This window comes from Bubalus bubalis, chromosome 13 (genome assembly GCF_019923935.1).
Source record: "Bubalus bubalis isolate 160015118507 breed Murrah chromosome 13, NDDB_SH_1, whole genome shotgun sequence".
Taxonomy (NCBI): Eukaryota; Metazoa; Chordata; class Mammalia; order Artiodactyla; family Bovidae; genus Bubalus; species Bubalus bubalis.
In genome coordinates, this window is record NC_059169.1 from 73,731,376 (window position 1) to 73,755,205 (window position 23,830).

A 23,830-nucleotide genomic window follows, 5' to 3' on the forward strand; every position below is an offset into this window, starting at 1 on the left:
GGAACGATTGAAGGCAGGAAGAGAAGGGGATGACAGAGGATGAGATGGCTGGATGGCATCACTGACTCAATGGCCATGAGTTTGAGCAAGCTCCGGGAGATGGTGAAGGACAGGGAGGCCTGGCATGCTGCAATCCATGGTGTTGCAAAGAGTTGGACACGACTGAGCAACTGAACGACAACAACAAAGGCTTCCAAGCCTTGGTTGGCAACCCCTAAGCTACACCCAAGGGTCCCATCCTCTTCATCAGCTGCATCTTTGCAGTCTGAGCCCACCCACAACCCATCTTGGGTTTTTTCTCCATGACATGAAACAAAACGAAGTGGGTGGGGACCTGAAAATTCCAAATCAGAAACTGTATTAGAAATAGTTAGTTTTGGCTTCATCAGGTCTTAGTTGCAGCCCTCGGGTCTAGTTGCCCCACGGCACGTGGGTTCTTCGTTCCATGACCAGGGATCGAACTGGAGGCCCCTGCATTGGAAGACAGATACTTAACCACTGGACCACCAGGGAAGTCCCCAAATTCTGAAACTTGATAAGCAGTCTCCTGTGTACCTTTCTTCTTATATGGCTCATCCATTCAGTGCACAGACTCCAATTGAAATCCTGCCACATGCAGGCTCTGAGCTACTGCTCAGTCACTCAGTGAGGTCCTACTCTTTGGGACCCCATGAACTGTAACCCGCCAGGCTCCTCTGTCTCCTCTGTCCATGGGATTTTCCAGGCAAGAATACTGGAGTGGGTTGCCATTTCCTCCTCCAGGGGCCCCTCCCCACCCAGGGACTGAACCCACATCTCCTGTGTCTCCTGCGTTGGCAGGCAGATTCTTTATTGCTGAGCCACCTGGGAAGCCCACATGCAAACAAGCATGCAGACAGCAAGAAAAGAAGGGCTGAGAGAGCTGTGGGGGGGGAAGAGGACAGACTTTTTTCCAGAAGAGTCTGCACATCCTCACCAAGGAGGCGACTCTGAGTTAAGTTTTAAAGGATGAATAGACTTCCTTTCCAGTGATAAGAAAATCCAGAAGCAAGGCTGGAATCCCCCAGAGAAATCCCCCTCTGTGAAGAGTTCTTGAATGTGTATACAGCGTTCTCCAGAAAATAAAGCAGGACTATGAGCAGGAGACCAAGAAAAGACTGGGACACAGGAGCAGGGAGGAAGCAGGCAGGAGGGCTGCCCCGCACACGGCCCTGTGGCCTGGGCTCTGAGAGAGGCCTGCAGCGCCCATCTGACCAGCTGCTCCACGGCTAGCCCAACGGCCTGGCCTCTTCCTGAACTGACTCCCTGATGATAAATAATACAGGTTTCCCTGGTGGCTCAGATGGTTAAAGACTCTGCCTGCAATGCAAATGTTAACAGGGCCTCCTTCTGGGCACCTGAAGGACTGACAAGAAAGATATGAGCCCTCCAGGTAGAGTTCTGAATAAATACATAGGACTGTTCGAGAACCAGACTTCCCTCCAGTCTCCTCTGGGAAGGAGATCTCTATTTCCTATTGAATCTCCAGGCCTTTCTTGAACCATGAGACAGTGGAGCCCTGCCGTCACATCTTCGCTGATGTATTTTTATTGCTAGGGAGGACTTCCGCAGCTAGTTCCTCACCCCTTCCAGTCCTCCACCAATGATCTCAGCCACTAGTCTTCCACCCAGGACTGGCTGGTCTCATCCTGCCTTAGGGCTTTACCTGGCCTCTTGACTTCAGCCTTATGTGACTCACAATCTCTGACTCTAGAAATGTTTGCCTGTGCTCTTCCTGTCCCATCAAAAGTAGGAGGTGCTGGTTTAAAAACAGAGTTTATTCATTTTTAATATGTAATCCCTCCAAACTCTAAATGTGGAGCCAGGCACCAGAGCTCTTTTATTTACTTTTTCAAATTATTTATTTATGTGTTTATTTTTGGCTCTGCTGGATCATCGTTGCTACATGTGGGCTTTCTCTAGTTGTGGCAAGTGGGGGCTACTCTCTAGCTGCAATGCAAAGGCTTCTCATTGCGGTGGCTTCTCTTGTTGTGGAGCACAGGCTCTAGGGCGCCCGGACTTCAGGAGATGCAGCACATGGGTTTAGTTGTCCCGAGACATGTGGAATCTTCCTGGATCGGGGATTGAACCCGCATCTCCTGCATTGGCAGGCAGATTCTTAACCACTGGACCACCAGGGAAGTCCACTGTGCCCTCTTAGATTGATGTCTTAGCCTTTCAGAAGAAAGGAGTGTTTAGGCAGCACTCCCCAAGTCCGGAGCCTGCCTCTCAGCTCCAAATCATCAAAGATCCCCAGTCCTGCTTCCACCAGTGGGTATGATCAACTTTAGCTTTACATTGAAAGTGAAAGTGTTAATCGCTCAGTTATGTCCGACTCTTTGCAACCCCATGGACTCAGCCCACCAGGCTCCTCTGTCCATGGAATTCTCCAGGCAAGAATACTGGAGTGGGTAGCCATTCCCTTCTCCAGGGGATCCTCCTGACCCAGGGATCGAATCTGGGTCTCCTGCATTGTAGGCAGATGCTTTACTGTCTGAGCCACCAGGGAAGCCCCAGCTTTACATTAGTTCCCAGCTATGGTCACACACATAGGGCTCTGGGGCTACTCCAACCACATTCATGGTCAGTCTATGCAAGAAAATAAACACCATCCGCAGTCCTCACCCAGGTCATAATTTTCCGAACCCTCAGCAACAGGTGGAGTCCTGCAGCCCTAATCAAATCAGTGTGTGCAAGAGGCTTTCTACAGGCTTTGGGGATTCTAGGAGGCCCAGGTAGGGGCGCAGAGCTAGCTCCTAGATGGCGGCTGGCACAGATTCAGAACCCACTTGTTCTCAGGACCCTGTCGCCTTTTGGCTACAGAGGTTTCTTCCCTTGGAGGAGCTCACTGCCTCAGAGGTATCCCTCTTTGAACAAGGATGCATGTCCAACCTGGGATGATGGGTCTACCAAGGTCAGCTACTCTCTGTCTTACAAAATTCCTAACACAGCACCCTGCAGGTGCCCAGCACCATCCCAGGGTCTGCAACATGTGCAGACAAGACCCTCTGCCTGGATGCCTGAGGTTCTAGTCTTCACATCGGGGTTAGCCTCTAAACGACCAGAGAATTACTCATGGAAAAACCCTGCGAGCAGCCATTAACAAAAGTTTCCCTTTGCCCTTGGTCTTATCAGCATTCCTAGCGACTAACTGGGCATTTTCAGGTCACATGTGACAACCTTCCTCTCTCATTCTGTCCCTCTCCAGTTTCTAATTGAAATCTAAAATGTCCCCAAGGGGACGTCCCTGATAGTCCTATGGCTAAGAATCCACACTCCCAATGCAGGGAGCCCCAGGTTTGATTCCAGGTCAGGGAATTGGATCCCACATGCCACAACTAAGACCTGGAGCAGCCAGATAAATTAATGCTCCTAAGAACTCCACTCAATATTATGTAACAACTAAATGAGAAAAGAATTTGAGAACGAATAGATACATGGATATATAGAACTGAATCACTTTGCTGAAACTAACACATTGTTAATCAACTAAGTAAGTGTTAGTCACCCAGTCATGTCTGACTCTTTGCGACCCCATGGACTGTAGCCCACCAGGCTCCTCAGTCCATGGAATTCTCCAGGCAAGAATACTGGAGTGGGTTGCCATTTCCTTCCCCAGGGGATCTTCCCGACCCAGAAATCGAACCCAGGTCACCTGCATTGCAGGTAGATTCTTTACTGTCTGGGCCACCAGGGAAGCCCCAATCAACTATATACTCCAATATAAAATAAAAAGTTTAAAATCAATAAAGCAATTACTTAAATGCACCCTGATTCTCTAGTCCACCATATGAAACTTAGCCCCTCTAGCCAAGACAGCTGAACTTCATCCTTTGGGGAGGCCTGCCTGGAGTAGAGCGGGGAGGAGCCCACTGAGCAGGCAGTAGCAGAGAAGAGCAAAGGCTGTAACACTGGACATAAAAGCCCAGCCCCCTCTGTAAGCAGGGCTTCCGGGGTGGCTCAGCGGTAAAGGTTCCACCTGCCAATACAGGAGACGCAGTTTCAATCCCTGGGTCCAGAAGATCCCCTGGGGAAAGGCATGGCAATCTGCTCCAGTATTCTTGCCTGGAGAATTCCATGGACAGAGGAGCCTGGTGGGCTACAGTCCGTGAGGCTGCAAAGAGTCAGCCGCGACTGAAGCAACTTGGCATGCACACACTCCAGAAGTAGGTGCTCCCCACCTCCATCCTCTTTCCATTTCTTTCAATTCTCTTTCCACTTCCCTATGTTAGCTAACGCCGTCCCCCGTCCCCGGCCCTGAGATATGCTCTGGCTAGCGTTGAGTTATTAATACACCAGGACGGCCCATGGCCCCAATGGACCCCACACTCCAGAAGCCAGAGGTGGTCCTGGCACCCTCCTAGCTCCCTGTTTCCCCACTGACAGATAATTACTCTTCCGACTCCTGCTAAAATCCCCCTCCCCCTCTTTCATTCATAACATAATCACACTGTATATAATTTGTTTTTCTGTCTCCCGGCTTAAGCACAAAGCTTTCTCAAGGTCTCCCTCAAGGTGTGCCCTCTGCAACACTGCAGCCGCCGTGCCCAACAGTGTCTGGCACATAGAAAGTCCTCAGTAAGTGTCTGCAGAAAGAAAGAAGCAAAGAAGAAAGGGAGAAGGATAGGAGGGAGCCTTGGAAGCTTATCCCTCTCAGTAGCAAATGTTATAAGGTCTGGTTAATGCACGGGATGATAGAATCAGATTCACAAATGTTTGAGCAGCCTTGAAGCGGGAGGCAAAGTCAGCAAGATGAAATTTAATACTGATCCATATAAATGCCTGCATCAGCTTCCAAAAATAAACCTAAGTTTAGCACCAAAAAAAAAAAAAAAGGTAAAGGAACATAAAAGCTATCTTCAAATATATGCAGCCACTGTGGATCATCAGATGACAGACCTGGGGCGGGGGAGGGGCGCTGGTTGAAAGCCCGAGGGAGAAAGATTTCGCAGCAGAAGTCTGTGTCATTTGTTACGTGCTAAATGCAGTGCCTGGCACGTAGAAATGGTGGCTGAATAATTCCACCACTTATTGTGGTGATCTTTCTTATCATTGTTATTACCAGCATCATTGTCATGATTTATTATTTATAAGCGCTGTCCAACAGTCTGCCTCAAGAAGCACTGAACTCCACTCCTGGAAATCCAAGGTTATCACTGCATAGCCACCTGTCTGGGGAGTTTGTCGACCAGATTCCTAACCCCCAGCCCTGCCTTCCCTGTAATCCTGTGATTCGAAGAACAATACTCGGTACATCCTGGGTAGCAAAGCTGCAGATACAATTCCTGGCTGAACAAACTGTCTGTCATACAAAGAAGCTTTTGTGCTGCCTGCGTTTGCTGCAGTGTGCCTCCTTCCAGCCACCCCTCGGAAGCATCTCTTTGATGCTGAAAAATAAAATTGCTTTGTGTGAAAGCTCCCTTAATCTTATATAGATACAAATGCCTTGTATCTTTGGGGATATGCCAAACCGCTCTTAGTGTTTCAGAATTAATCTTATTAAAGAAAGCTCTGTTTAATCCCCACTGCCGTTTGCTGGAGATGCTGAATAATTCCACATCTATTGCTGCTTTACCACGGGCCCTTCCCGGATTTAGTGTTGTCTGAGAAAACACATCAGCGAATCTAGGCTGGACAATGGCATTCCCACTTTGGGTTTAATGCTGTAGTCGTAGAAATGTTTCTTTATATATGTTTATGTCGATTTCTTAATGAAAGAAAAGGAATAGGTTGAAAGACTTGCCTGTTGTGAAGAATAACAAGTGGAATAATGAGTTGCCTCATTGAGACCAACTCAATATAATCACATGTGATAAACCAGTGCTGCTAATATTGCTAAGAAAAAAGGAGTTCATATAAGGTCACTATCTGTTGTCTCTGTATATCTTGGGTAGCAAGAGCTGCAGATACAATTCCTGGCTGAACAGTATAGGAATATACACAACCTAGAATACAGGAAACCCCTGATTACAATACCTAGTTTGCACAATGTATTTTCTATATCAGTGTGTTTCAGTTCAGTTCAGTTCAGTCACTCAGTCGTGTCCAACTCTTTGCAACCCCATGAACCGCAGCACACCAGGCCTCCCTGTCCATCACCGACTCCCGGAGTTCACTCAGACTCATGTCCATCGAGTCAGTGATGCCATCCAGCCATCTCATCCTCTGTCATCCCCTTCTCCTCCTGCCCCCAATCCCTCCCAGCATCAGAGTCTTTTCCAATGAGTCAACTCTTCACATGAGGTGGCCAAAGTACTGGAGTTTCAGCTTTAGCATCATTCCTTCCAAAGAAATCCCAAGGCTGATCTCCTTAAGAATGGACTGGTTGAATCTCCTTGCAGTCCAAGGGACTCTCAAGCGTCTTCTCCAACACCACAGTTCAAAAGCATCAATTCTTCGGCGCTCAGCCTTCTTCACAGTCCAACTCTCACATCCATACATGACCACAGGAAAAACCATAGCCTTGACAGATTCTTTACAGTCTGAGCCATCAGGGAAGCCCAAGAATACTGGAGTGGGTAGCCTGACTCTTCTCCAGGGGAATCTTCCCAACCCAGGAATCGAACTGGGGTCTCCTCCATTGCAGGCCAATTCTTTACCAGCTGAACTGCCAGGGAAGCCCATAACCACAGTTAGTAATTTATTTTGTAATCTTTCTATTATATACTTTATGTGTTATTTACAGCCATGATCATACCTGTTTATATGCTTTTGTATCTTGCTTTTTTTTTTTTACTAAACCTTTTCTCATGTTTTTCAATATATTCATTACTAAATCTTAATGAACACATAATGTACCATTCATTAGCTCTATAAGTTTATTGACTAATTCCCCAGCTGAGGCATTGGCAAACTATGGCCCTGCATTCATATATAAAGTTTTATTGGAATACCAAAAAAAAAAAAAAGACATGATCTAATTTATGTGTTAAAAACAATCACCTCTGAAGAATGAATTCTTGGAAAGCAAGAGCCAAAACAGGGAGGCCACTGTAGAAGATGGTGTATTAGACAGGAGTGATCACAGTGGTGATGGAAGGAAGAATGGATTCAGGACATTTTTTGGAAGATGGCATGGAGAGGACTTACTGGTTGATCAGCAGGCTTAGGAGGATGAAAGAGAGAAGACTCAATCTGAGCAACTGCATGAATTATACCACAGGTTCCCAAACTTTCTCAGTTCACAACACTCTTAATATTTCAGTGAATTTTTCACAATGCCCCCTAAGCAAAAAGAAACCTACAATGATTTTCATTTATTACTTATCTCCAAGGAATTTAATAAACACTTGTGTTACATTTTTATTGTCATATGAATGTATATTTATGTTGAAACTTAATACACAAAAATTGAAAGAAAAAAATAATGCTTTTACTTCAGTCTTAAGTAGCCACGATGCCTGCCTAATGGAATGTGTGTGTCTATCAGGCACTGCATGACTCCAGTCTTGGAGTCAGGTTGCATGTGGCCACCCTCATTTCCTGTTCCACGCTGATTTTTGCATGGGATTTGCTTTGTATCTCAACAATTGCCCAAACTCCAGCTTTACAAAATATGCCATCAATTGAAAGGAACGCAGTGTAACCTAAAAAAGTGAAAGTGAAAGTCGCTCAGTCGTGTCCAACTCTTTGCGACCCCATGGACTATACAGTCCATGGAATTCTCCAGGCCAGAATACTGGAGTGGGTAACCTTTCCCTTCTCCAGGGGATATTCCCAACCCAGAGATCGAACCCAGGACTCTTGCATTGCAGGCAGATTCTTTACCATCTGAGCCAGCAGGGAAGCCCAAATCTAAATCACTAGTTCATACAATATCCAGCAGATGCTGAGTATGGCTGTTTTCCTCAAAACTTTTAAATCCACTGCAGCATCCCTGTGAGTTCTCTGCAGTACCTGGGGAGCTTTGATGCTCAGATTGGTCAGACCATTTAGTGACAGGACGTGGGTGAGGAACGGCAGGGGAGATACATAAGTGAGGGTTGCTTGGTTCGATTTCCATGGAGGAAATTCAGGGATTTCCATAGGGAACACCCAGGAAAAGCTATTGACCAAGAAAGATTAAGCAAAAATCATGTACTTCAAAAACAAATTCCATTTCATCTTAGCCTAGGAAAAATATCTACTATCCAGTATTCTTAAGAAACAAGGTGTTCTCTGGCTAATTTTCTGGATAACTAAGAGCTAACCAGAGGGACTCCCCTGGTGGTCCAGCGGCTAAGACTCCACACTTGTAAGGCAGGGGACCTAGGTTCAACCCTTGGTTAGGGAACTAGATCCCACATGCCGCAACTAAGAGCTTGAATGTAGCAACTGAGACCCGGCACAGCCAATAAATAAATATTCTTTAGGGTAGTCATTCCCTCCTCCAGGGGATCTTCCCAACCCAGGGATCAAACCCTGGTCTCCTGCATCATAGGCAGATTCTTTATCGTCTGAGCCACCAGGGTATATATAGTCCCTCCTCCACTGGATTGAGTAGATCATTCTTCTGAGATCTCATAGGACCCTCCTGTTATCTGAAGTATGTTACTTACATATGGCTGCTATTTCATGAAAGTTTCATACAGTTGTATTTAACTGCTTTTAGAGTTCACCTATATTATTCTGAAGAGCAGAAACCACGTCTTACTCATTTCTTATCCCTATTAGTTACACTCCTCAACATAATGTCTCAAATATCTGTTGGATGAAGTCAATAAACTGAGATTTTACTTTAAAAATAAATAAATAAATATTCTTTAAAGAAAGTGCTAACCAGAAAACTTTTTTTTTTCCCCAGCTGTTACTGTTGAAGAATCTCTTGGCTTGGACTCAGTTCACTCCCTGACATCGTAAGTATTGCCCATGAGCATATCTAGATGTATTAATAACTGCAACTGCGTCTTCTAGATCTCGAAGGCTGCATAATCATGATTGCAAATAATCCTTACTATCCTCCCTGTGGGCCATACTGTTATCCCAGAAACAACCATGGCAAAATGCATCTCCATGAAATGAACTGTATTTTAAACACATTGTTTCCCATCAAGGGCATAACATTACATAAAGCCTAGATGTGACCATCCACAGGGCATCTGAAGAAACACAGACATAGGATTACAAACCCTTATGCACAACACCTATAATCCAGAAGGTTCTAAAGTCACTCAGTCATGTCTGACTTTGTGACACCAGGGACTGTAGCCTGCCAGGTTCCTCTGCCCATGGAATTTTCCAGGCAAGAATACTGAAGCCATTTCCTACTCCAGGGGAATCTTCCTGATCCTGGAAGCAAAATCCAACTTGAACTGATGTGGGGCTACTTAAAGTTTGTTTTTATCCCACTTATTGTGAACAATTATGTGTCTTGCTACAGAAATACTAATAAGATTCACTACAGTAGGTTGTTATACATCTGTGATATATTCACCCTAAGGTCAGCTGAAATTAGAAAAAAATCTGAATTCCACAACACACTGGCCCCAGGGGTTTTGAATAAGAGATAACCTTTAGAAACAGAGGGCAGGAAGGAACCTAGATCTCTTGTAGGTCAATCCATTAACATTAGAAGTGAGAAAAGAAGCCTAGACAAATATATGGGAGGAGCCAGGAACATGTTCAAAATCACATATTCAGTTTGGAGCTCAGCCAAGACAGAACTATTTCTCCTGCCACTTGCTGCCCCAGAAGGCAGCCTATGTGTGTATGTTAGTCTCAGTCGTGTCTGACTCTTTGTGACCCCATGGACTGTAGCCCACCAGGCTCCTCTGTCCATGGAGTTCTCCAGGCAAGAGTACTGGAGTGGGTTTCCATTCCCTTCTCCAGAGGATCTTCCCGACTCAGGGATTGAACCCAGGTCTCCTGCATTGCAGGCGGATTCTTTACCACTGCAAAGGAGGCCTATGCTGCTGCTAAGTCGCTTCAGTCGTGTCCGACTCTGTGCGACCCCATAGACGGCAGCCCACCAGGCTCCCCCGTCCCTGGGATTCTCCAGGCAGAACACTGGAGTGGGTTGCCATTTCCTTCTCCAATGCATGAAAGGGAAAAGTGAAACTGAATACATGTGCTCAAACATGTTGAGAACACAGGTGTCTTAGCACTCTGCTGGGGCACACTCAAAATACATGCTTCTACTGAGACGCTAAGTTGAACCATCTGAAAAGAATACATCATCGGTTATAACAGTTACCTGCTTTGTTTCACACCATACTGACAGCCTGAGGGAGGTTAATTCAAAGCCATTCTATATGACTCTTGAAAATGAGTCCAGTAAGCTTTTAATTAAGGATGTCTTTTCATCTGAATGAATTTCCTTTTAGCAATTAGAAACTCTAAAGATTATTTCTTTGTTCTTTTAAATAGTTTCTTTGTTCTCGGAATATTTGAAGGAACTGCTAAGAACCTGAGTTGTAAAGACTGGAAAGATGACATCTCTTGCTAATCCCCTCTGGTACAGGGCGGTTTAGACTTGGAACTGAGCGGATGTAGTCTGAATCCCAAATCTGGTGCTTAGGAACCATGGCTTAAGCCAGTTACCAATCTCTACAAGGTCTGGTTTTCTTCGTTGAAAAATAGGATAATAATACTTTACCAGATTTTTGTGAATCTTGAAGTTTAAAAATAAAAGTAAAATACTTTGTTCTGGGTACATAGTAAGTGCTCAGTAAACGACAGAAAGCCAGCTTTCCCCTCCCTCCCTCTCCTCACTCTCCTTCCTGGATCATGGAGAATACGCATATTTAACTACAGCCGAGGAGGAGGCTTTGAGAAGGAAAAGTGAAAGCATTAATAGCTGAGTCGCGTCTGACTCTTTGCCACCCCATAGACTACAGCCCTCCAGGCTCCTCTGTCCCTGGGGTTCTCCAGGCAAGAACACTGGAGTGGGTTGCCACTTCCTCCTCCAGGGGATCTTCCTGACCGAGGGATCCAACTGGGTCTCCTGCTTTGCAGGCAGACTCTTTACAGACTAGTGCGCTAAGAGCTCGCCTTCCAAACAACGCAAGCCTTTCTGCCCACACAGCAGCCCATATTGTAAAAGAACACCATACTTGGGGACGGGAGATACGGGTTCAAGTCCGAGCTTGGCCACTTATTAATTGTCTAACTTTAACTAAGACCTTTGCTTTCTCTGAGCCTCAGTGGTGTCATCTGTAAATGCAGAGAATAGCGTTTGCTGCACAAGACAGCTATGATGAATACATTCAATATGGCACATTTGTTACAAACATATAATACATACATATGTATACATAATACATATAATACAACTCAAAGTATTATACAAATCGGTGAAGCCTAGACAAGACAGAGTAGAACCCCAAATGTAAAAAGAGGAGAACATTTTCCTGATTTAAGTAAAAGGAGAGAAGGCAGAGGTGAAAACTTACAGTCCTGGTGGTTTTGTTACTGGTGCTGGGCAGAATTCCAGGACATGTCCTGTGATGGTTGGGAAGCATCTGGGAGAACTGACAGGCTGTGTGGATTCCTGGAAGAGCAGGTCATGGAGGGCAGGACTGCTCCACCCACCCCTTAAAGAAGGGGGTGGACCTCGAGGAGGGCGGAAGTCTCAGGAAGCCAAAGAGAAGGGGGACAGTAGAAAATTGAGGGGGTTGGGCCTCAAGGGTCGGGGGCGTGGCCTCAAGAGTCAAGGGGCGGGGTTCTGAGAGCCAAGAAGGAGGGGCCTCAAGGAGCTAAGAGGGAGAGTCGCAGAGCAGAGGGGGTGGTCTCAGGGCCCCGTCCTCAACACTCTCTGGTTTAACATTTGTGTCCATGATTTGAAGAGGACACGATTAATAGGAAATGGCCGGCAGCCCAATAAAAACTTACTGGGAGGAGCTGGAGAAAATGTGAGATCCCAGTTAAAAAGCAAAGGAACGCCCTGCCCTTTTTTGGAGATGGCGCTCCAGGGCCCCCAGGGTTAAGTGGTCTCAGACCCCCACGCAGTGCGGGGAGGTGGCCTCACGCTCAAGCCGGAGTTCTTGACACCCTAACAGCACGGCAGCGGACAGCCAAGACTGTGGAGGAGGACCTAGAAACCACACCGGCTGAGAGCTCTGGAAGGAACTCCTCCATTCAGTAAATACACAGCATTACCTACCACGGTAATGGTTCTAGGCGCGGGCTGGTCAGTGAAGAAAAGAAAGATCCCTGCCCTCCGGGAGCTTACATCCTAGTGAGAGGAGATAGACAACGCCCGGTGACTAGTGAATAAAGCACTTAGTATGTTAGGGAGCGAACTCTGGGAGATGGTGAAGGACAGGGAAGCCTGATGTGCTGCAGTCCATGGGGTTGCAAAGAGTCGGACACGACTGAGTGACTGAACAACAAAATGTTAGGGAAGTGATATGTGCTCTGGGAAAAAGGGAAAGTGGATAAGCTTAAGGGAGACGGGAAATGCCGTGATGGGGCGGGTGACAGTAAGCAGGACGGTGGGGACAGGCCTCACTGAGGCAGCAGTGGGAAGGAGGTGAGGGGTTGTGAGCCAGGCAGATACCTGGGGAGCAGGCCCACGGGACAGGGAGAGCAAGGGCCTCGGGTGGGACAGCCCTGAGACCAGCGTGGCAGGGGTGAACGGGGAGAGGGGGAGAGAAGTGGGAAGGAGATGGGAGGCGTGGAGGGCCAGTCAGGAAGGACCGCACAGGCCCTGAAAGGGCCTTGGCTTTTTTTTTTTCTAATGTATTTATTTATTTGGCTGCATGGGGTCTTAGCTGCAGCGCATAGGATCTTTAGTTGTGGCCATGTGGGATCTAGTTCCCTGACCAGGGAATGAACCCAGGCCCCCTGTACTTAGCCACTGGACCACCAAGGAAATCTCAGATCTCGGCTTTTAATCTAAGAGATGGGAGCCCTCAAAGGGATGTGTGTAGGGGGGAGTGAGATGATGTGATTTGTGTCTTGCAAGCTGGCTACCCTGTGAAGAACAGACATGCTAGAGGCCACCTCAGTAACCCAGGCAAGATGTGATGGTGGCTCGGGTCGGCAGGGGAAGTGACGGGACTCAGGGAGGGTGAGAAGTGGGGAGGTCCTTTGGTGGGCTGATGTAGGGAGGGAAAGACAGAAAAGTGTCACATGACCCCAAAGGCTTTGTCGTCAGTCAAGAGGTCCAGGGAGGAAGAGCAGGATCCCAGTTTGGACGCGAGAGTCTCAGATGTCTGTTAGGCGGTGAGTGGAGGTGCTGAAAATGCAGCTGGAGGGCTGAGCCTGGAGTCCTGGGAGAAGGTCTGGTCGCTCCCTCAGACCCTTGAGCGGCTGCGCAGTGGAGGAGTGAGAGCTCTTCACTGAGGCTCCCCCAGGACTGAAAAGGGCCGATGAGGGGGAGGGAGTCAAAGTGAAGAAGGCTCTGATTCAACGCCAGGACTTCCAAACCAGGCTGTCGGAGACTGAATGAGCAGCCTCATCCAGGCTGTTTTACAATAATGGCTGAAAGCAGGGCTGAGAGTCGGAAAACAGACTGACCCATGGGGAGAGAGGTTCTGTACTGACAGATAAAACAGCACCACAGAATTCCCTTGGGCTAAGCAGCTTCGTAAAGAGGGGTCTGGTCTCCTAAGGATGAGGGCACTCACTCACCGCGGTCACTCCCCGTGGGCCATCACCTCCCCCGGGGCCCAGCCACTAGGAGCTGAACTGAAGGATGGGCAGACCTGAATATCTAAACCTCCGGAAATCAACACTGAATATTCATGGGAGGGACTGATGCTGAAATTGAAGCTCCAATAGTTTGGCCACCTGATACGAAGAGCTGACTCTTAGAAAAGACCCTGACACTGGGAAAGATTGAAGGCAGGAGGAGAAGGGGACGACAGAGGACGAGATGGTTGGATGGCATCATTGATTCAAAGGACATGAGTTTGAGCAAGCTCCAGGAGATGGTGAAGGAAGCCTGGCGTGCTGCAGTCCGTGAGGTCACAAAGAGTCAGACATGACTGTGCGACTGAACACCACCACCTAGGCTTCCATCAGTACCAGGAAGCAGTCTTTTTCCTCTCTCTGTACCTTGAACTATTTAAAGTCTTAGCAGGACACACAAGACACACTCACACATATACACACTTACAAACACATCCAGTCACACACACCCTCAGAGCTGGTTAGGAATAAGTGTGCAATAATAAAACATGAGCTTCCTGGGTGGTGGAGTGGTAAAGAATCTGCCTGCCAATTCAGGAGACTCAAGAGATGAAGGTTCGAACCCTGGGTCAGGAAGATCCCCTGGAGAAGGATATGGCAACCCACTCCAGTATTCTTACCTGGAGAATCCCATGAACAGAGGAGCCTGGCGGGCTACAGTCCATGGGGTCACAAAGAGTCAGACATGACTGACCATGCGCACACAAGTAACAACACAGCTCATGTTTGTGCCTGCCGCTACTTACACGTGTACATACTGCCTCACTGAATCCTCACAGGAAGTTGGTACTATTACTGTGCCCAATATGAGGAAACTTAAGTCACAGGAGAGGTAAGAACCTCAGTCAAAATCATACAGCTTGTAAGTGGCCAAGCTGGGATTTAACCCCAGGAAACGGAGCCCCAATCCTAACCTTCTCTTTCTCAAGGTGAGTTTTCAATCTTGCTTGCCTTCCCCTTTCATTCTCACACAGACCTCTCCTGTCCTGACGGTCTAGAGCAGGTGCCTCAGAAGCAGTGTTGAATTACTGACCAGGGACTTGGCCAAGGCACTGAGCAGCACCCCATTGCTGGAGCCAGGGGAGGGGTGGTGGTTGGACCCAGAGGGCATGGAACCTGGGGCAAGGGAGGTCAAGCAAGGGAACCCAGGCCCCTGGTGAGACCCTTCGGAGGGGCCAGAGGGCACTCAGGGTCACTGGGGCAGGGCCATCATGTGCCCTGCGTGTCAGGAAGGAGGGGGAGCCTTCCTTCCCTTTGAGATGTGAAAGCAGGCCATGGTGGTGACAAAGGACTGCCCTTTGGTGCTGAGAAGCCAGGGGTCAAATGAGGTCCCTGGGCTGCTTCCCTGGAGGGCAGAGGAGGGGCCAGGAGGAGGCATGAGGGAAGGACAGCTGCGCTGGCCAAGGCGTCAGAGCAGGACCTTGTTGCTGTTGTTCATTCGCTCAGTTGTGTCTGACTCTGTGACCCCATGGACAGCAGCACACCAGTTTTCGCTGTCCTTTACCATCTCCCGGAGTTTGTTCAAACTCATGTCCATTGAGTCAGTGATGCCATCCAACCATCTCATCCTCTGTCACCCGCTTCTCCTCTTGCCCTCAATCAGAACCTTAGATTTCCTGATCTTCACCCAGGGCGTCACAGAGGGCCTCAGGAGGTGGGCAGAGCCCGGTCCTTACGGCACAGCTGGTTTCCTGCCCTACTGCAAGGCTGGCCCTCTGGCCACACTTGGTTTCCAAAGCATGAAGCCTTTCAGCATGTCAGCTGGGCCACAGCCCCAGTGGGAGGGACAAAGAACAACTCAGGAGCAGCAACCTCCTCCAACCATGGAAACCAGAGGAGAGACCTTGCTGACCCCACAACCAGAACATGGAGCCCTTCCTAGGTCACTCGTCTTCCTCTTTTCAGTCTAGTCATCCAATCAGCCCTGTAAAGAAAGAGTGCTTGCTCTGTCTTGTCTCTTTGTTTTAGTTACTCGTGTCTTCCTCTTTATTTCAAGTAAGAATATTTCAGGAATCCTGGCCTTAGCCCCTCAGAATGACAGATGAGATCCAAAGAAAACCTCACCATAGGGAATTCAGTTGGCCTCTGACTCACAGCGCGATGTGGAAGGGGTCACGCAGATAGAAATCTACGAGATTTCTATGGTTCCATGTTGACCGCTGGCATCAAGTGTTCCCCTCTTCACTAAATAAGCACATTCCTCAGTAAGGATACTGGGCAAAGCACGTAGCACATTATTACAGCTTTTCTTTGATCACCCATGCATTCATTCAGCAGGGATCACTGAGTAGCAACCACGTGCCCAAAACGCCATGCTGGGGGTAGGCGTGCAGCCGTGAACTGTGCAAACGCTGTACCCTCTGCCACCAAACAGCCTCCAGTTGAAGGCCCCACGCTCCACCTGCCAGAAAGATCAAGCCAAGGAGGATAGTGTGAGAAAGAGTAGACCTCTTGGGAGCTTTTGTTTTCCTGCTTTGGATGGCAACGTGGCTCTATTTTCTGCTAGAGACAGAGAACTAGGCTTTCTTACCAGAAAACAATAGGATACATGCAATGATAAGCCTGCCTGGGAATCAAGGTAGCGACATGGACAGAAGCAGAAAAGGAGACCCGTCTCATTCAGAGAGGGCAGCCTCCACTCCACATTACTGTCCCCGCAAGGGGAAGCCAGCCCAGGGTCCCTGAGACACCTATTTCCAGGACAAGCCAGAACCCTTGTCTTTTGGTGAATTCTGCCAATTCTAAATATTTGCTCTAATTGTTTAAAAAAATTATTTAACTTGAATAAAATAAGTCTGGCAGCCTCCTTTGATTGAGGCAACCTTTTTGTAAAGCTGATCTAAGGAAGAACGAGCTATAATCAGCTGATTATAAGCAGCCCCTATAAAGCCGATCTTTTGTGTTGTGACCACAGAAATTAACCCGCAATCGCTCAGAAACCAGGGTCAAAATGAGTCAAGATCTAAATCCCAAGTCAAAACCGAGATGTCTGTCTCAGACACTGGATGTCTGGTTGCCATTACCATCTATTTCTGCCCGACAGCTTTTCTTATAAATTTCTAGGAGAATTAAAGGGACAGTGTCGAGAAAGCAGTTTCTTTTCTGACCTCTGGAATGAGATTGCGGCTGACTGGAGCATTTTTTACAAGGCCTGATGAGAAAACAGAGAGAGAAGACTCTTAACCATGAGTGACAGTGTGCTGTTGATAAATGCCTTCTGGGCTGTCCAGGGGACTGGCTGGTTTTGATCTTTTATCTTAAGCAGCTAAAAAATATGAACGTCAGGAGGGTCTCCGAAGCACAAGGCCTTTGATGGAGTGGCTGGTGCCTGGGTGTGCACCTTCACCGCTCCCAGGGCTCGGCTGGGACAGAACCCCCTCTCCGTGGGCTCTCACGGTTCTCCCACCCCTTCCTTGTCCCCGTGGCTTACAGGCCTCAGGAGCAAGCAGGAGTTTGACCTGGACAGCTAACACTTAATGCAGCTTCTACATCATAACAGGTGATGCATTTAGGTTGTACGTCAAAATAAGGCTGGAGAGGCTCCTTTAAAACAGAAGAGGCTCCCAGAGACAGAGATATAAACCCCAAAGCTTTCCCACAGCTCAGCCTTTGCCACAAATGCAACATCCTCCACAGTCACCACCTCCAAAAAGCAGATGAGATAACCTACGTGAAAGAACACGCACACAGGCCTATAAAGTGATGGAGAGAGAGCAAGTCAACTGCGGGCCGAGCTCCCAGGCTCTACTTCCTAACTGTCTGGCGAGTGGCCGCAAGAACCCTCCTGTACCAGAGTCACCAGAATCACACCGCCTTCCAGGTCACCACCCAGCACAAGATGCTCAATATGGGTGTTGAAGTCCGCCACCCTGGCTCTGTCTTGACTTTTCCTGCCTCGTCACCCCTGCCAGGGCAGGTCCAGTTACTCCCCACCTTCCCACCCTTTAAACCATCAAGCGATCCACCAGGCCTTTCCCTTCTCCTTGGATCTCACAATCAGTTCTTTTCTGGATTTACATTTTATGAAGCTGCCTGTCACAGCTGGGTTCTCTGGAAATAGAAGGTAAGATGTAAACTGCTGAAAGGCAACCAGGCTGAGATGCTAAATGTGCCTTTGGGACCAACCCCTGAGAAAGGACCGGCAGGGATACAGGAGAGGCTAAGGGGGACAGTGCCGTGGAGCAGGCTTGGCAACCCTGACCCAACTGAGGAAGCGGGGTTGGGGGCAGAGGGGCCTATGATCTCTCAGCGGTGTCCTGCCTGGGCTTGCCTGGACTTTCATACGCCCGCCTTCTTTCTGTTTCATCACCAGATGCAGGCAGCCCCAAGAAGGGAGTGGCTTCTGGAAGGTGGCCCCCGGCAGCTGAGACAGACCTTAAAGGAGCTGGGGGCTGGGGGGCTGGCTGTTGACCAACTATCCCACAGGTGGACAGCTAGTCCTTCTTGGAAAAGAAGTCTGGGCAGCGCACCTCTATATGTTCCTCACCCCACCCCCAGGCGAATCCTATGGGAATCCAGTAATCCAGGGGCTCTAGCAACCCTGGGGGTGCACAAATATGGCCCATTATTGATATCAACCTGGGTTCTTGGATTCTTTATTTTTTGAATTATTTATTATATTTCGTTGCCCTGGGTCTCCATGGCTGCGTGTGGGCTTTCTCTAGGTTTGGCCAAGTGTGGGTTACTCTCCAAGTGCGGCGCGAGGGCTGCTCCGTGCAGTGGTTCCTCCTGTTGGGGAGCAGGGCTCTAGAGCACAGGCTCAGTAGTTGTGGCCCACAGGCTTAGCTGCCTCTCAGCATGCGGAATCTTTCCAGACCAGGGATGGAACCCACACCCCCTGCATTGGCAGGCAATTCCTTAACCACTGGACCACCATGGAAGTCCTGGATTCTTTAATCAATAGCAGTTGATGAGGCCAGATGAGAAATTCAGGCAAGGCTTTACTGGGACTTGTGCTGCAGCTAGTACTAGGGAGCCAAAGCAAGTAACAGGTGCCCTTGCAGCCCCCTGAGACGGGGGCAAGTTGGTCCCTTAAATGGGGTGAGGGTGGGAGCCGATCAGTGGGACCGGTTGGAGGGGTGACTTGCGTGGTCTGCCTACCCCCATGGTCTGCCTACCCCGGCATCTCAGAAGTGGAAGTTAGGTTTTAGCCTTCTGTTCTCTCAGGGTTCATCATTTGCCCCAACTGCACAGGCTCACGGTTATTTTTAGTCCCTTATGGTTTCTTTGTATTCTGTTCGAGGAGACATTTTTCCAAGTACAACCACTGTAGTAAAAGGCCCCAGGTCCAGCCTTTCTCACTAGGAATGTCTTTGCACATCACACCCCTCATCTCAGGCATCATGTTGCACGTATGCTAGAGAGTTAGCCTCATGATCTCGACTGGCTGGTTCCCTAGAAGAGAGCTTCCCAATCAGATATCTTGGGAAAGACAGGCAAAGAAATTTCTCTCTAAAGTGCTTAGAGCAGACAGGAAGATTTCGGGTCTGTTACCTGCAGCTTATCCCATTATGCAGAGTATTTACTAACATTTTTTAAATTTGGGGATGCCCTGTTCTAGAGATATCTATTCTTGGTCCTTCATTCAGTCACTGATCATTTACTTTGGGGACCTTTTATTATTCATCAGGCACTGAGCCAACTATTGGAGAGAGAGTGGGGAACAGGCTATACAAGGTCACTGTCATTGAAACACTTAGGGTCTAGTGGAAAAGAAAGGCTGAACAAGTAAACATGGAAACAGAACCATAAATAGAAATAGGGTAAGCGCTCTACAAGAGAATAACAGGGTGGGAGAGTCAAGAAGGAACAGTAAGAGAGGTCAGAGAGACTGGCCAGCCCTGGGAGCCCTGGAGTGGAAAGTGAAAGTGAAGTCGCTCAGTCATGTCTGACTCTTTGCGACCCCGTGGACTGTAGTCTACCTCCGTCCATGGGATTCTCCAGGCAAGGATACTGGAGAGGGTTGCCATTTCCTTCTCCAGGGGACCTTCCCGACCCAGGGATCGAACCTGGGTCTCCCACATTGCAGGCAGACGCTCTACCCTCTGAGCCACCAGAGAAGCCCCCCTGGAGTGGGGTTCGCGTTTTATTCTCAGTGCAAGAGAAAGCAATCGGGGGACTGTGAAGCTGTGGATGTCCTGACATGGTTTATATTTTTCCAAGAATACTCCTGGTGGAGAATGACTGTAGGGCATCAGCACCAGTGACAGGAAAGCCAGTTAGGAGCGTGCAGCAGTAACCCAGACTAGAGACGGCGCAGTTAGCTGCAAGCAGTCACGGCGGGTCAGAGGAGAGAGGAAGGATCCAAAATAGATTTGCAAACAAGAATCAGTCCTTCCTGGGGCTTCCCTGGGGGTCCAGTGGTTCAGACCCCGTGCTTCCAATGCAGGAGCTGGGGGTTCGATCCCTGGTCAGGAAACGAAAATCCTACATGCCATGTGGCACAGACAAAGGTAAGAATAAAATTATTTTTTTAAAGAAATACTTTTTTAAGAGGAGAGTTAATCCTTCCTACCCTCAAGAAGTTTACATTCTGTTGGAAAGGCAGATGTAGAAACTGTTTAATATAGCAAAATCATTACTTTCATGGAACTATAGAAGGTACAGATGGAGCCTAGGGTAGAACATGGAAGACCCCCCTGGACAGATGTAGGTGCTCACAGTTATGTTAAATCTGGGGAGGAAAAAAGTGTTTGCTGAGTAAACTGACTTTGCCAAGGGGGTGGTGCTTCCAGCAGAGGCTACAGCCTGGGGAACGTGCCTGGCAGACGTCCAACCATAGGGACCTTGGCAGACGTCCAGCCATGGACCAAGGCCCCGCTCACGGTATCCAGACCGCCCTGCCTGCACCTCTTCCCCTGTGCTTGTCACTCTGTATGGAAATCTGTTTCTGACTGTCTGTTTTTCTCCCCAGTTTGAAACTCCTGGGAGACAAGTCTGTGTTCTGATTATTGTAGCAATAGTATTTCTTAATGAATAAGCAAGTCGTCTAATGATGGCGCCACCAAACACCAATCCCTCCCTCACTTTGCAGCCCTCCTGGTTGACTTCATGTCATTTCAAAGGTGATGCCTTTAGCTGTGGGCTCTCTCCAACCAGCTCCCAGAGGGTAAACCCTCTGTCTCCTCTCTTTGTGCCTTTTCATGGGCCACCAGATACTGATCTACACTCTCCAAGGGCCATCCCGAGACCATTGAATGAAATGAGTGCACGATCTGCGGTAGGTCATTACTGACTAACGGGGTTTTATTCCTTCCTCGGTTGCCAGGATGATGCAGTAGTGACTGACTGCTGCAGAAGGCTTTCATCTGCTAAATGCCTCCCAGCATGTCTGCTGAAAATCTTGAGCCATCAGGAACACCACCTCCTCATCCTTCCACAACTTTCCAACACCACACGCAGACCTTCTCCTCGAAGAAAGAAGGTACTAAGGGAGATGAGCAGAGTTTAACGGAAGGACTTTTACTTCCTGAAGAGGATGAGACTCCGGAGAAAGACCACTACCTGGAGGAGGAGGCAAATTACCTGAAAGGAAACGAGTATCAGGATTATCCGTATGAACAGGATTATCGGGGCCATAAGGATCTGCCGAAGAAAGAGCTCCTGGAAGGGAAAATGTTTCTGTATGAGAAGTTTCTGGAAGCAGGTGAGTATTTGGGGAGGACATCCCGTAGATGGTGGTTCTAGCTCATCACAAGTCCCGGGAAAAAAAAGAACAGGCTTGAGTTACAGCCAAAGAGCAAATGATCAGTCCTACTCACCATGCCAACAGCCTCATGAATCATTTTTGATCAACCTACTCACGACTTCAATAGCTGTGCCCCCAAGCCCTGAGCCTACCAAGCAGACAGGGAGACCTGATGATCCAATGGGAAGCCTCTGTTCATAAAAAGCAAAACCAAACAGAACACACCCCCTAATTTGTATCTTTTCCTTTCCTTGTTGCACAAGTAATACATGTGCATGGTGGAAATTTGAGAAACTGTATACAAGTAAAAAGAAAAAAGAAAAAGCAAAAATCACTGTTATTCAGGGTCTTCTGCAGTGGTCCACTGGCTAAGATTCCACACCTCCACTACAGGGGCCATGGGTTCAATCCTTGGTTGGAGAACTAAGAGGCCACATGCTGTGTAGCCAAAATAAAATTTTTTTTTAATTTCTGAAAAATTCACTCCCATCCAGAGATGATAATCACTTTCGCACCTTGATTATGTCCTCCCCAGACACTGTATAGTGCTTGTAACCTGCCCTTTAAGGCATATTTACTTCTATATCATGTGCTGTGCTGTGCTTAATCGCTCAGTTGTGTTCACTTTGTGACCCTATGGATGTAGCCCCCCAGGCTCCTCTGTCCATGGGGATTCTCCAGACAAAAATACTGGAGTGGGTTGCCACGCCCTCCTCCAGGGGATCTTCCCAGCTGCAGGACTGAACCCAGCTCTCCTGCATTGCATGCAAATTCTTTACCATCTGAGCCACCAGGGAAGCCCAAGAATACTGGAGTGGGTAGCCTATCCCTTCTCCAGGGGATCTTCCCGACCTAGGAATCAAACTGGGGTCTCCTGCATTGCAAGTGGATTCTTTACCAGCTGAGCTACCAGGGAAGCCCCTTCTATATCATAATTACATATAAATATTACATATTTATAGGAGTATCATTTCACACTTTCAATTTTCCACAAATCATTTTAATGGCTACATCACATTGTATTATATTTTAAACCGTAATTTTTTTTGGCCCCACTGTACGACTTGCAGGATCTTAGTTCCCTGACTAGGGGCTGAACCCACACCCCTGGCAGTGAAAGCACCGAATCCTGACCACTGGACTGCCAGGGACTTCACCAAACCATAATATTTTTAATTGGTTTCCTATTATTAATCATTTATTGCTTCTGTCTTCTGTTACCTTTTAAAACAGCATGTTGATAAATATCCTTATAGCTAAATTTTATTAATGAGCTCTACTTATTTTCTAGAACACATTTCCATAATGTGTTACCAAGTCAACAAAGACTGGGATGCTTCCCTGGGTGCCCATTCAGACCCTGGAAGGCATCATCTTACCCTGCTGGTGGATATTTAACTTTGGAGTGATTTCTCTTATCCTAAGGCTCACATTTTTCCCATACTGTTTCTGCAGTTGGCAACTTTTCCTTAAGTTGGGTTTTGTCATTGGCAGTGGTCTCCTTGTGCTATTGCTCCAAGTGGGTAACATGCATTTATTCACAGGCCACACAGTGTCTTCCCTTGATGTTATGACTGCATGGACATATCCAACCAGAAACAGAAAGTTAAACATCCAGGTCATCTGCATCACCTTAATGCTGACCTAGAAATAGAACTATTTTCGTGGAACAAGCAACCATCTCAGGCAGCTTGAATCTTTAAATCCCAATCTGACTGCGCACAACCCACATCCTAAAAGCTGGGTGGTTTCGGCAGCCACACAGGTGTTTCACCTTTACATCCTATCCATCAAATCATGACAGATGTCTCACCCTATCAATACATCCGTACTGCCCTCAGCAGTTAGTACCTTGGAGAGGTCGTTCCTCTTGCTGGGAAATTCTCTCTTCTGTGTGTCTGCACCGCTGAGCTCCCTCTCAGGATCCTAACAGCCCTGTTCTTCAAGTACCAAGGGTAATTCTAATACTGAAAAACAGCATTCAAGCCATTTCTTTTGCACAGTATGAATCAAGCATTCTTCACGTGTCCCCGCTACGTGTCGGACCTTCGTAAATATATTACCCACCAGAGTAGGACAAATAGAATGCTGTCAAGTGAATGAAACTGTGTATAAAGCAAAAGCTTTGAAAATAAATGCCCTGCTAGCAAATATTGGCGAGGCACTGAAAAAAAAAAAACTGTAGGAGAATACTAGAATGCCTTTAAAGGCACATGCAAGCATATCTTAGTCTATGAAAACTCAGGGTACCAAGCCAGACTGTACAAAACAGATTAAGTTAAAAGGGTTTACAAGAGGATCTTTCATTTTCGAAAGACTTTACATCAAGATTTCTTTATGTAGAATTTCTCCCCAATACCTTAAAGATGTAACTGTTTATCCTTTCTTTTGAATCTCAGTGTCAAACAAGAGTGCTTTCCTGACTCATAACAGATGTTCAGTAAATGCAAATTGGATCAAGTTCAATTTCATTTATTTCACAAAGCCAGGTGTATACATAGACACACACATACA

The 23,830-nt window shown here is 47.6% G+C and overlaps 2 protein-coding genes across 2 annotated transcripts in view; one reads left to right on the plus strand and one right to left on the minus strand.

Moving 5' to 3' along the window:
- CBY2 (chibby family member 2) overlaps positions 1-23,830 on the minus strand; it is a 138,876-nt gene that overhangs the window by 58,662 nt on the left and 56,384 nt on the right. The gene's annotated exons all lie outside the window — the stretch shown is intronic.
- Positions 1-23,830, plus strand: part of ERICH6B (glutamate rich 6B) — a 76,458-nt gene that overhangs the window by 1,586 nt on the left and 51,042 nt on the right. The window contains exons 2-3 of the mRNA XM_044926992.1: positions 8,801-8,852; positions 20,897-21,274. Coding sequence (XP_044782927.1) covers positions 20,944-21,274 — 331 coding nt within the window. The 5' untranslated portion in view covers positions 8,801-8,852; positions 20,897-20,943. The remainder of the gene's footprint in view (positions 1-8,800; positions 8,853-20,896; positions 21,275-23,830) is intronic.